Below are 13,958 nucleotides of genomic sequence, written 5' to 3' on the forward strand. Positions count from 1 at the left end.
TTCTACTGTAGGGTAAATTTGGGACAGTTGCCCCACTGTAATAAAACGAATACTAAAAACATTACTAGTGTTATTTATTGCATCAAAATAAAATTATATTTAAAATTTTAAATTGATTCAAAAAAGGTGGCCAGTATTTTCTTTAAGACAATATTTACAGAAAATTGGGTAAAAAAGAATATTTTAATTGAAAATTTTATCACAATTAAATCTCTACTGTTGGTGCATCTCACCTGGATTTATCCTACACTCCTACAGATTCTCAGTATTTGTTTAAGAAATGAAAATCACTAAGCATTGCAACTATGTAGCTACTACAGTTGCCCTCGTATTTAAATGTCCTAAGAAACTTAAGCGTTTCATCTCACGAAACCGAAACACTAATTGCTGTACTTTCGCGTCAGAATTTACGTGTTAATGCCCGTGAATGGTACGTTACTTCATCACGATGCAACGGGATCACGCAGTTATCGTAAATCATCGGATATTATCTTACCGTGTTTGAGTTTCCCGTTCTTGGAAATGAGAAACGACAAAGGTCTAGGTACCTTATCCGTGCATAGGCCATCCTGCTGGCTCGTCTTCAGCCCGAAAAGTGCATTTCTTCCCACCTTCATGTACTCTTTGCCCATCTTCTTGGGCGAGCTGATCCCAAACAGTGATCCTATGAACTTCATCTTGAATCGTTGTGTGACAGAACCTCGTGAAGAAATTTCGATCGTTCCTTCAACAATTTGCTCACTTCGAAACTGGTAATTAGCTCGTGAACGTGTTCCTCACGTCGATGTTTCTCAATATTAAACACGATATTATCTTATTACGATCTAGGATTTTATCGTCTAATAGATCAGAAAAGCGATAACAGCTGGTGCTTGATTCCTTAGTGTTTCACTGGTAAGATTCACGGCAATTAAGTTAATTGAGTAATTCGTGCTCTGTTTAGCGTCACCCCACCGTAGAAATTTCTTCACAGTTAATCTACGATGTGTTACGTTTGAAAAGTATTGTTTCACGTCACTTCTCCGAACATTGTTTCCAGGTGTGTACAGGATCTCTTCTTGAAACACCATCAATAAACATCGTTCGCGTTTTACTTCTCAATCGAAATCATCGATTTATCGTTCCTTCCTGTTTCAATTCCTTTTTCTTCGTCTACGCTTCTACTCTCTGGCTTGTTAGCGAACAGAATTACACTTTCACGATCGTTCACGTTCGATCATAAGGATGTTTTCTTCCGCTTTCGATCATGATGTTTTTGCTCGAACGCGGCACACCGTTGTATTTGGGCAGTCGTTTCCTGAAACAGGAAACCAACATCGGTTAGGAGAAATTTGCAAAAGTTGTGAAAATAAGACGTTCGTATGGATGTGAAACGTGAAACAATAATACAGCAAGTCTTCGTTATAACAGTTTTTGTTGAGGAAATATGAGTATTCATATACAGGGTGTCCCAGTTGTTTCCGATCAAACTTTGCCAGTACGTTCTACGAGTGTAGGTGAGAAAAAAATGTTGTATGGACATAGGTCGTTTGAAGCTTTGTTAAAAAGTTACAACAATAATACGAAATGTTAACGAATGTGAGGTTATGATACAAAATAGGAATAGATCGGCTGTTTATGCAAGCTGTGTTTACGATCTGAGGTCGTCAAAGGTGTTGAATGTAACTTTTACCAGTGCCATTCCTGTCTTGTATCGTACTAACCGCAAGTTCGTTACCATTCCATTTGTATTTCGTATTCTTGTTAAAACTTTTGAACGAAGCTTCAAACGACCTATGTTTATATAACATTTTTCTCTTATTTATATCCATAGAACATACTGACAAAGTATGATCACTTGGATCGGAAACAACTGGGACACCCTGTATATACATTACCCAACTGCAAGTGTCGATTATACTGTAATTAGAACGATAGAGCGTAAGAAATACATTAATTGAATTTACATTGAACCAAACTGGATCGAATTATATTGAACTAGGATTTATACTAATTGTATTTACGTATTAAAATGATATACAAAGGAAGCTCGTTAGAAGAGTGAAGAAAATACATGGAAATTGCAAAGCAAGCATCGCATCGAGATATTTTTCGTCAATTATGAAAATCTGTTAAAAATTCCTTAATATTCCATAAATATATGTAATACTAAATAATTAGATTCTAATTAACCATTACTACTGATAAAAGCGTTATATTTCTTTTTTTTTTTATGGAAGAAACAACAGTAAGTTTTAAAGAAATTCATTTCATTCGTGTCACCTGGTTCGGTAGTCTGCGCTTTTCTTTTTTAAAAACGTTTACCTACGGCTCGTTTCACGAATGAATGACTGCAGCAGTCATATAACAGCAGATTTCAGAATTGCAAATCTGGTCGAGTGAGGCTACATTTATCGCATATTTTAGTGAAATTGGAACAACCGCTTTGTCGAAATTTAAGATACTGTAGCTTACGCAAGCGCGATATCGTAGACCTTTGCAGTGCAAACACTATTTCACGCGTTCAAACGATTGATTTGCTTTGATTGCTATTAAAGGAAGAAGTTAATTAAAATGTAATTACCTACGTATAGTAATTAACGCATTTCCATTTCTCTTTAATTGCCTGTATTGCGTTTTCTTTTACTTTTTCATTCTAGATTTGTTCGTTTTACAGTAAATTACTGTTTTCTATGTGAAGAAACCTTCGTTCCGAAGGAAATAAAAGAAACGAGCCAGGTTTCAGAAATATATGTTAGCTATTGTGCTATTATTTGATGTATCACAAAAGCAAGTTAGTCGATCGTTAAAGTGGTAACTGTGGCGATTTAAGAATACGCAGCATTGCAATTATTTAAGTACGATAACGATACTTATATTCGCGCAACTTTCGTTACGAGAAAAAAAATCTCGTTTATCCTTTATTTTACATAACTGTCTTTGGGAACCATCGATTCTCCATTTATTACGTCATTACTATCATCGAGGGTTATCCAATATGCAGCCGTTTCTTGAATACAGTATAGCTTCAGTAAATCTTGTGCAGTGTAGGTATAGAAAAAATTTGTTTCTTAAAAATATTGCAAACATTTGGGCAGTATAATAGTCGTGAAGTGTTTTGTAAGTATAAAACTGTTCATTTATAGTTCTGCATAAAAGTTTCGTTGTAAAACTATTTTCAGGCGGATATGCGTGATAATTAATTAATTATTTCTTCCTTTCTTTCTTTATTTATTTAGTAATTAACGAGCGTTAGTCCTCTGTTGCACAAAAAGAGAAAGGAGTTACAATATAGCTATAATTTAAAAATTTGTTAAGTTAAGTTAAGTTTGTTGAGTGAAATTACAATGAAAAATTTTGAAATTGCAATTTATCATCTATTTATAGTAATAATAAGAAATATGTCCTCGTTTAAAGGAATGATCAATGTCATTCATGTAGACAGTAATTACATCTAACGATCTTCTAAGTATCACAAAGTTCTTCGTCATGTTTAAATAGAATTACGCCTTAAGAAATCCAAAGAAAAATAATAATTGGCTAACATTTTATGATCAAATGCAACTGACTGATTATACAGGTGAAAAGGTATTCATAATAAACCAGTAAAGTTTCTAATCCTTCCTTTTTATTTCTAATTGTACGTACAGAAGTATCGAGTACAATATTACACAAGGTTTATTTATTATTCTTTTAGAACAAATATTCTCAATTTTTAGTTACTTGAAATTGAAAATTTGAACCTATTCTGTTGTACATTTCTTTTCTTCAAAACACCTTGTTTGTTAAATTAAATGGCGTTTTTAATCGTACGTTTAATTCTTCCATTTTTTTGTAAATATTCGAAACAAAATCATTTTTATTAAGTATACGACAGAGAAACAGTTTCACCGAGGATGTGACACGTTAGAAAGTTATTTTGGCACTTGGTACGATAACTGAGCTAAAGGTCGAGAGAAACGAAATTCCAAATAGCCTAGGGATTTAAACGAGAAATAAAAAACCATAGTACGAAAACTAGTAGCACTTACACTTTCACTATTCGTTAGCAGAAGTATTGAGTATTTACTCAGGTGCTATATATACATGGTTCCGTGCGTGAGAAAGTAGCTGCATACATTTCTCTCGTTATATTATAATATACTGCGTTACGTAAATTGAAAAATGTTCAGGAAGAAAAATTGCAAAATTTGTACTGTAAATTTCTGTACATTTGTATTCTTTACTTTAAATACCTGGGTAAATTAAATTAATGATACCTATTCGGGAGATTAAATATTTTGTCCAAATTTTATAAATTAAATTTGAATTGTATCAGGTACTCGTTCAATATTTCACCAAGATGTTATTTATCTCGTGAATTCTTAATATAACACAGTTCAAAGAATCCAAATTTTTTAACACATATATGCGAAAAATAGAAAGTTTTGATTTGAAAAACACTGTTAACCAGTTCAACATACTTTACGTAACATACGAATGCTTCGTTTGGAAAGAATTCTTTTTTGTTATAAACTGCGATTGTTAAAGTTTTGGATTTACGACACTGACGCCTAGTTTCGCTATTTTTGAACGACTATTGTTCAAGATTTCTTGTTTATTTGATCAGTCTCAGCAGGTATTTAATGGATGCAACAACTCTGTGTTTTAGCAGTTCATATGTCTTAACACGTTCACTGCATATCGTTGGTTGGCATCGATAGTGGCATAATTCAAAAAATGTTTATTTTCCTTTTTCTTCACAGATAGATTCCATAGATACGGTATTTTTATTATCTTAAACGGTACATTTCTAACATCGCTAGTTTCATTCCAGAGAACAGATCAAATTGTACGATCAGTATTTAAATTTTAAACTACTTTTCCTGTATTTACATTTTTTGAGTTATGTCACTATCAATATCAAGCAGCGATATAGACCCCGTATCGTCCTGTGCGTTTTTATTAAATATTACCAACGCGCTAAGCTGACATTTCCACCATTTCTCCACTATTTTCACCGTAGCAGGCACCAATCAAACCTTTATACGTATAAAATACAGCGAAGAAACGTACGGGACTTATGTGTCCCGTACCGCCAAAAGGGAAAGTCCTCAAAAAAACCTGCTGCAGTGAACGTGTTAATGGTGCTTTGCTTCTGTGTGCTCCATAGTGATTGACGTGTTGAAAATTCACAACATAGTGCAAGGGTAATTAGCCCAAGTTCAAACTACAGTACTACCGGGATAGCTAGCCGGGATTTCACCTTGCTAGCTGACGCTCTTGGAACTTGGTTCGTGGAGTGAGCTTCCAGCGTGAGCCTCAGGACCTTGTGTCTCATTCGCACTCAATGGAGAATAAACATATCTGAGATTTCTCAAAACACTACCTCCCTTGATTGCTGGTCATGTTTGGTCCCAAGCCGCAGTCAACTAACGCGACAGCACTGTACTACCTTTTTTCTCTTTTTTGTTTTTACGTGGAGGAAATGTTCAAAAGGCCCTCCTGGTCCCTCTCGTGAGAGAATCCAGGGGAGTGTGGGATTTTTACCCGCTAAAACCTTCATGGTGGCCTACACTTTCGGCGTTGCGAGGGGGCTTCCGAGAAAACTCTTACGAATGCATCCGAAAATCCCCGCCTTCGCCAAGCCTTTTGGTCCTTTCCGTAGAGGAGTCCCACAAGGACCCACACTTCGCTTGGTGATTCCTGGTGATGTCGGGGACCACACCCGACACCGTGCATCCAGAGAGTCAGCACTATACTACCTATCTAAAGCACTGCACAACTACTTTACGGACTCGTACATTTCCAGGGTGAATGATATGTTTGGGGATCAGGAAGGATTGTCCAAGTGTGAGGAGTACGTTTTGTATAAAATATCTAGATTCTCAAAGGAGCAAAAGATATAGATTGAAATGGATATTAGGTAGAGAAGATAGGATAGTGTAGTATTGTAGAAATGTACATAATTTTGAGAAGTGTAGGACGATGGACAGGGAGGAAACCCTCAATGGCGCACGAGGTCCACCAATGCTTTGATTATTGTGAATGAGAAAAATTCAGGAGTAACGTGAATAGTTGTATGAATGAGAAATATTATACATATATACCGAATGAGGAAGAAGATTTCTGTGACATTCGATGCCGAATGTACTTGCAGGGGGGTGAAGTGTAGGAGTGATAGAATTTCATGCGAGTGTTTAATCTGGAACGAGAGTTATGTGAACGGAGAATACTTGAGCTACATAGAGCAATAGAGGTGTAAAAGAAGAAAGGGTTAAACAGTGATTTTGATGTCCTACTGCTGTACTGTTACGCATATATCGAATGGCTTATTAACAATTTATGTTTATTCTAATTTTTTTCTATTCTATTCTATTATTCTAATTTAATAATTCTATTTTTTTTCACACGTGTTATGGGCTTGTTCAGAATTTAATTTTCACAGTAGTTAATTATTTTTTAACGAAGACCTAAAGTGTTTTATTTTGATGTTGGTACTGTAACAATTTCCATTTCTACTTCAGTTTCTAATTATTTATTTGTCACAATCGCAACAGTTATTTGCTTATACTTTAATTATTAGATTATTATTTATTTAATTATTTTATTATTCAATTTAGTTTCGTCTTAAGGTTTAAACATTCGTCTTATTACTAAGCTTTGTTTTTTTATTTCCCAAAGAATTCATTCGTGCTTAATATCCACCAGCTGACACTGTGAACTCTAAACCAGCAGGAAGATAGCTAACTTTTCTAAAGAAATACATAGTTGAAATGATTACTTCCATCGGTAAATGGTAATTTACAATCCATCAAGGAACATCCTGAACCCTATGTAAAAAATCTGTAACAAGGAAAAACTTGAGATAATTAGCGTTGTCATACATGCAAGGGAACCGTTATATCCTTCGAAAGACAAGATAATGTTCCGTAGCTCTGAGAACCAAGTACATTTCCTTAGCAAGAATTCAGAATATTTGACACATCGTTCCAGAACGCCTTAATACAAGAACATTGACTTTTCACCGAAACAAATGACAATACTGCCACAGAAATCCAATACTCCCTCTGTCTCAAAATAAGTGTCACATTTGCACATCTTTGTTTTGAATATTCACAATTGTTCTTCAATTTTGAAGTGAACTGTACCAACGAGGACAACATTTGCTAACGGTATAAGGCAATTTAAGAATGCCACTCGATCGTCTTTTTTTTTATCGTTAACAAAGGCTGGTACAGAATCGTAACAAGTACACCCGTTGCGATTTTAAAATTACGCAAAAGTTAAAAAGGATGGGTGAAATTTTTAGATAGAGCAACCGTAAACCGCAAATGACAAGTAACACTCGTAATGCCGTTTTACAATTTTTGCTACAGCGTAGTGAAAATGAAAAACTTAAACACGGTGCCATTTAAAGTGCATCGCCGTACAATCTCCCGATTGTGCCATATTAAAAGGCAAACGCTGTTTTAATATGTAATATTTAACCATGTTAGAAAAATGAGCCTTTTAATTTAGGATTCAATCGTCTCCTTTTCCATCATTTTTTGCAAATGTGATAATTATTTTAGAACAGAGGGAGTAGTTTCTTTTTAGATATTTTTCTCCTTTTTGCTGAATTGTTACAACATAAAAATGTAAAATTGAAATATTCTTTCACGCGTATATCTTTTTATTATACACTTGATGTACAAAGGCATCAGTGCACTCTATTTCCCACTATAAAGTATGGAATATTATAAAAGTTTCTGTTGAAACCAGAAATACTTAACTCCACGAAAAGTATTTTTAAACCTCCAAAAATTACACTTTTCAAATAATAATTGCAGCAAACTAATTACTTAAATAAACTAAACGATTAATACGTTTCGTTTTACAAAAAAAATTTATAAAAACACTATTACGTAGACCACAAACAAATACGTCAAATATTTATAGTAACTTTCCATCAGCTATAATTAAATGTATATGTATTTCCTACGTTCCAAAGTTATTTCTTCTTTTTTCTTAATCGAACGTTATACGAATGAAATTCATTCTGAAATTTTATTTCACATTTTTCAGGAGAATCGTTCAGTACCTACTTGCACCATACTTATTAACCTTAATTCCTTAACATTGGAATTTATGTGCATGTATAGCGGTAACATTGGCCTACTTGAATATGTGTGGTACAAGAAACACGTTAGGATGTGAAACAACTTTCGCGTGCGTTTTTGTTTATATGTATTTATGGTATTATTAGCGCGTATCATGCGTTCCTTTGAAGTTGAAGATCGTGTTAACGTTAAAGAATTTGCACGTTCGGTCTCGACTAGTGTAGAGTACAAAGAGATGCAGTATCTTCGCTTCAAAAGCTTCTTTCTATCTCGTTTGATACTTTTAATTACGTAGAGTTACTGTTCACTTTAGACCTCGTAATTATGTTTAGAGTTTACAATTTAAGCATCACTTATTCAGAGTTTAAAAATGACAACGAGATTAGAGTTCAGAGGTTTTACTTGAACCCTGTACACACTTAGAGACATTGTCCGCTGATAGTCTACAGACACTCTGCAAACAATGTAGACAGACTGTATGTTGTGTCCACATTTGGATTGATACTTTAGTGTCTTCAATCACGTCGTTGAGTGAGGTTGCTGTCACGGTTTGTGCAGAATATATAGTTTTGAAGTTGTGGAGAAAGAAACAACAGAAAATAAAATGTAATTAGCGATCGTGAACCTTTCATATCGCCGGTTGCTAGGTACCTGCAGTGTTAATTTTAACTATTTGAAGAAAAACTAATGGAACATAAGACACTATAATCATCTACAACATCGTAAATTCTTATAATTTTTGCAATATCTACGACCATGTGTGCCTAACGACCTCTTCTCGCACAGAGTGCATGAAAGTTACAAATGTAATCATTTTTGTTATAGTGTCACACACATTTGGCCAACTGAACCCTATTTCACTGTGCTAATACAAATTCTTAACGATTTTATGACTTTCTTATGGCACCTTATTGAATTCGTTTCAACAAAACACAGCGGTCTATTTAAAAAAATTAACTTAACCTCGTAATCTCCTCCACTGTTCCACCTGCAGAGAAACTATCTATGCCATATAATGCCCCCATCCATATCGAAGAACTATTGTAAGAATATGTTTTCGATATCTTCAGTTCCTTACGAAAGATCCTAATTGCAACAGAAACCCTGTAAAGTTTGTCCACAGATACTGTCTCTTGTTTTCCATCTCAATAAAAGACAAGACACAGGTCACGCTCGTCTACAAACTACGGACACTCGACAAAATTCCGTGGACAGTTTGCAGATGAGATAGAGTTAAGAGTTTAGCCCTTGCGTTGGCAACCGGGCACGCATTTCTATATTTTCCTTTAACAATTTTTTATGTTCTTGTGAAAGTATCGTAAAATCGCTCTGAATCCCCATTTTCTGAAAATCTTTACCTCGATATACGTTTCCAAAATGAAAGTTTATGTAAACAATTTTAAATGCTGAAACTTGACACAACCGTGAACATTTCGGTTGCCTATACAAGGGTTGAAGTAGAGATCAGGCTGGACAACGCTTAGACCTGCATGTTGCACTAAAGTGATCTGATTGACTCATCAGAGAAGTTTCACCCCTTGGGCAGTTCTCCATGATTTGCGAAAATGCCACCCATCCGGGATTTCCCAGTTAGTAGAGCGATGTGTCATGTCGTGACTTTACAACATATCAATCGCTATTGAGTGTTTAGAAGTAGGCACTGTCAAGGAATAGGGATCGCAGAAATTCAAAGTTTTCTGAGCCTAGGCATTTGACTAAACGAGCAATTGAATAAACAAGAATTCTTTGAACAAGACCACCCATCCGGGATTTCCCAGTTAGTAGAGCGATGTGTCATGTCGTGACTTTACAACATATCAATCGCTATTGAGTGTTCAGAGGTAGGCACTGTCAAGGAATATGGATCGCAGAAATTCAGTTTTCTGAGCCTAGGCATTTGACTAAACGAGCAATTGAATAAACAAGAATTCTTTGAACAAGAGTCAATCAAAAATAACATAGCTGGTCAACCGTGTCATAAAGCCAAAGACCAACAGGTATCACTATCAAAAATCAGAAAAATAATAAAAAACAAAAATTGTTTCTTTAATCTTATAAATCTTAAAAATCTTATAAAGCACATATTTTATATATTTGTCGTGGGTAAACGACTTTATAGCACACAGGAAGAAGAAATAAATTTATTAGTTTGTTTGCCATACTTCTTCATGATAAACAACTTAATTTACATTGCGTAAAGAAAGGTGTAATTAGTGTAATCTTGATTTTATTTATGAAAAATATCATAGTTGAAATGCACGGCGAATCTTCAATCTTTTCAATCACTGGATATTCTTAAGTTCCTCGTACATTTGTTATTTATGAGCAATTTTTATGACCGTTACAGATACAGTATACTCTCGTTGTAATTTACTGTATATCCTCTGCAATTCGTCGAATAAACAACATTAAGCGTAAACAAACAAGTGCGTAGTACGAAGATGACGTTAATTTCGAAAAAAATGTTAATGAAACTGGTAAAAAATGATTACGTGTTTGATGTCATTCCAGCAATTGTCCAGCTTTAATATGTCTACTTCACAAGACACGTACATATTACGGGGGCACTTTTTTTCCAAATAGAGGTTACTTTTGACAAGACGTCAAAGATAATTCGCAAATAAGGAAATGTGAAAATGTAACTGTCTAGCAGTCACCGTTTAAAAAAGTCAATAAGTGTTTTTCGAATTTTAACTATTAATGTTTTCTGAGTAAAACACTGAACCAATAAACAAAAAATTGTAATTTACAATTATGAGAAAACGAAATATAACAATTCCTTGCATTAACGTAAGCCATAAAGTTATTTGTACATTTTGTGAAACGTCGTAATTTTATTATAACTGATACTTTTTGTTTATTGACTCCAGATATATTGAACATCAATTCCATTATCTTTATTTAAATACTCCTTTTTAATATTGTATTATTGTATTGCATTATTAAGCCTGTTTCACACTATACTAATAATATTGAAACCTGGTGATTGGAGCAGTTATGTTTATGATTTTTGGACAATTGTATGATAACCACTTTTGTATAATATTTGATTTATGCTCTAAATTATTGGAATGATAAATTTGGGAAGTTTGGAGAATGTCTATTTTCTCAGCTCTTTGTTGAAAAGTACAACTGAATGCTGTAATATCATTGTAACGAATCCACGAATACGTCTGTTTTAGAAACAAATTCTGCAAAGTTTCATCTTCTTATTTCACCAACTTCAGATATGTAAATTCTTACAAGTAATTAATTTTTTTTTTTTTTTTATCGAACTTTTTTATAAATTCATTATAGGTGTACGCATTGTTTCAAATGCATCAACATCTTGACAAATGACGTTTTAATGCTTGACTTTTCGTGTAATTTTATCGTCCAGGGGATTAATATAAAAACGTGATCAATCTCTTCCGGAAATTAATTCCACGCAATTTTTATGTTCACTTCTTTTAATTAAACTTGACGCAAATTGAACAAAATAGTTGTTTCTGTAATTTTGTTTATCGTTGTTTTTCAGTGAAACGTTATTAATTAATGTACGTAATCAATAACGTGTCGCTAATGAAGAAAAATGTAACGATAATTTTTTTATATTTGCCTCCGCTGGAATACAGAGTGACTTCCTCCATTACATTTAACAGATATCTATATAAACCTCGCCTCCCTTTTTCTCTTTCCTTCTCTTCCTCTTCTCCTCTCTCTCCCTTCTAACTCTTCCTCTTTTCCTCCTGTGCCCGTTTCTGTGCTCTCCTACCCCTTTTCCCTGTTCCTTACTTCTTCCAAACTAATTATCCTCTTCCCTACTGTTTAGTATAATTGGCGGAAGCGATACAGCGAGGTTGTAAATTAAAGCATTTAGCAGCGACCCAGGGCCGTGCGCCATTTGTAAATTGACACTTGACATTTCTGCTTACAATCTTTCATTTAAAATCGTTATTAAGCCTTCGTCGCCTTTTGCTCAATAGTAATTCCCGTATTGGCAAAAATTAACTTACAGCTGTCAATGATTAAGGCACAGACAAGTTGTTTAAATACAGTAAATTCTCTACAAGTGTCAGTCAGTTTGGATTTTACAAGTGTCAGTATAGATGGTCCTACACTAGATGGTGTAACGCTACACCACTCGGTTTCTTTTACGAGATTTCACGGCTCGACAATTCATAATAGAAAAATATAATTTCTTTAATTTTACTTTTTTTCATCTGAAACTTAAAAAAAAAAATAATTTCGGGATAAAAGAACGTAAAATTAAAAAAGTTGGTATTTAAATCGCTTGGTTGCCTCGACTCACGTTTCATCCTTATCTTTTATTCGCTGTCCTTGTCTACGTTCGGCAAACTACAATGGCGGGCGCGAGGCTCGAAAACGTAGTCCCTGACTCTACAAGTGTCAGGTTTAGGTTCCTTGCGGACTGACATTTGTGGAGAATTTACTGTATATTGCAATGGAAGAAGTATCCGATTACGTGTTCTTTAACAGCTGTCCCGATGACCTCACTATATCGATTCCATCGACTGTACTTTCTTCTGGTCATCTGGTCATCTCCACCATTCGCCCTCTCACCACAATCTCCCATAACCTACATTAACTTTCTTCTCTCTTGCTCAGTCAGCTTTCTAATCGCCCACTGCATTCATTTTTCTTCGAGTGTCTGATCATCTTCCACTATTTTCTTCCCTCCTTTCAACTTACTTTTTCCCTTCGTCACCTCCTTTTTGCCTTTTAGGTTCTTCAATCTCACTATTTGACACCATTCCTTAATTACTCTCCTTTCTCCTTCTAATCTCTCTTATCCACTCCATTTCCAGTCTCTTCGCGCCTTTCTCCACCCCCTTCTCCTCTATCCTCATCCCTTTTAACGCAACATTCTTCATCCTCTCCTCTCTTTGTCTTCTCTTTGTTCTTTTCTGTATCTCTTTAATCCTCTCCTTCGACTTTCTGTTTTTCTCCACCCCAGCCTCTTCTCCTCTTCCAAACTTTTATGAAGAGAAATGTAATTGCTGGTAGAGCAGAAGTAGTATATTCGTAATTGAACATAGTATGTGACTTAATTGACACAATTTATATGGTATTCTATTTACTATGTATTTTGTGTAACTTCTTCTCGAGTAATGGATGTTTGATAAGAGTTGTATGATAAATAAAAATGAAAAGATCCTAGGGATTCAAATGTGGCAACCAGGGTAGCTATGAGTACATTGTGAAATGCAGAATAGTAAGAAACTCGCCGATGGGGGAAATCGTCATTGGCATTTACGCATTACAACTCTACTGTCCCTATTGTAATATAACATCCGTATGCAAATTCTATATCGGCGTATTCCGCAACAGAAAACACACAATGTATTGCACACGAGAAATAAAAAGACATATCGAATAGAGTGAAGTATCATATATACACTACCGTTCGTAACTATGGTATGATATAAGTTACATTTCCTTGCCAAAGTTAGTGTCATAGATTAGTAGAAATATACATTTTTATAATTCGAGAGCCTAGAATGAATAATTTTTATTAGGATTTAAATAATTTTCTAATGACTTTTGGTGTCAAATAATTTTATATTGAACTTATAATGACAATGAGGCTTTCTTCACATTCGGTAAATGAATTATAGTAGATTTCAGTAGACATCTGTAAAATTCAGTAGATTTTAGATTTCCGTAAGTTTCGACAGATTTCAATAGATATTAGTAGAATACGGTAGATTTTAATAGAATTCAGCAGATTTCAGTTGAATTTAATAGATTTTAGTAGAATTCGGTAGATTTCAGTATACTTCACATTCAGTCAAGTATTCCTAATACTTATGAACAGGAGTATGTATACATATTTCGTTTCTACATTTACAGTTAAAATATTCCACCATTTGACGTCTGGACCAAATAATACTTATC

The 13,958-nt window shown here is 34.4% G+C and overlaps 1 protein-coding gene across 1 annotated transcript in view; it reads right to left on the reverse strand.

Moving 5' to 3' along the window:
* Positions 1 to 677, reverse strand: part of LOC108574515 (scavenger receptor class B member 1) — a 31,604-nt gene extending 30,927 nt beyond the window's left edge. Inside the window, exon 1 of the mRNA XM_017937124.1 lies at positions 497 to 677. Within this exon, the coding sequence (XP_017792613.1) occupies positions 497 to 677 (181 nt within the window). The remainder of the gene's footprint in view (positions 1 to 496) is intronic.
* Positions 678 to 13,958: the final 13,281 nt, after the last annotated feature.

The sequence above is a fragment of the Habropoda laboriosa genome, unplaced genomic scaffold (genome assembly GCF_001263275.1).
Source record: "Habropoda laboriosa isolate 0110345459 unplaced genomic scaffold, ASM126327v1 scaffold193, whole genome shotgun sequence".
Taxonomy (NCBI): domain Eukaryota; kingdom Metazoa; phylum Arthropoda; class Insecta; order Hymenoptera; family Apidae; genus Habropoda; species Habropoda laboriosa.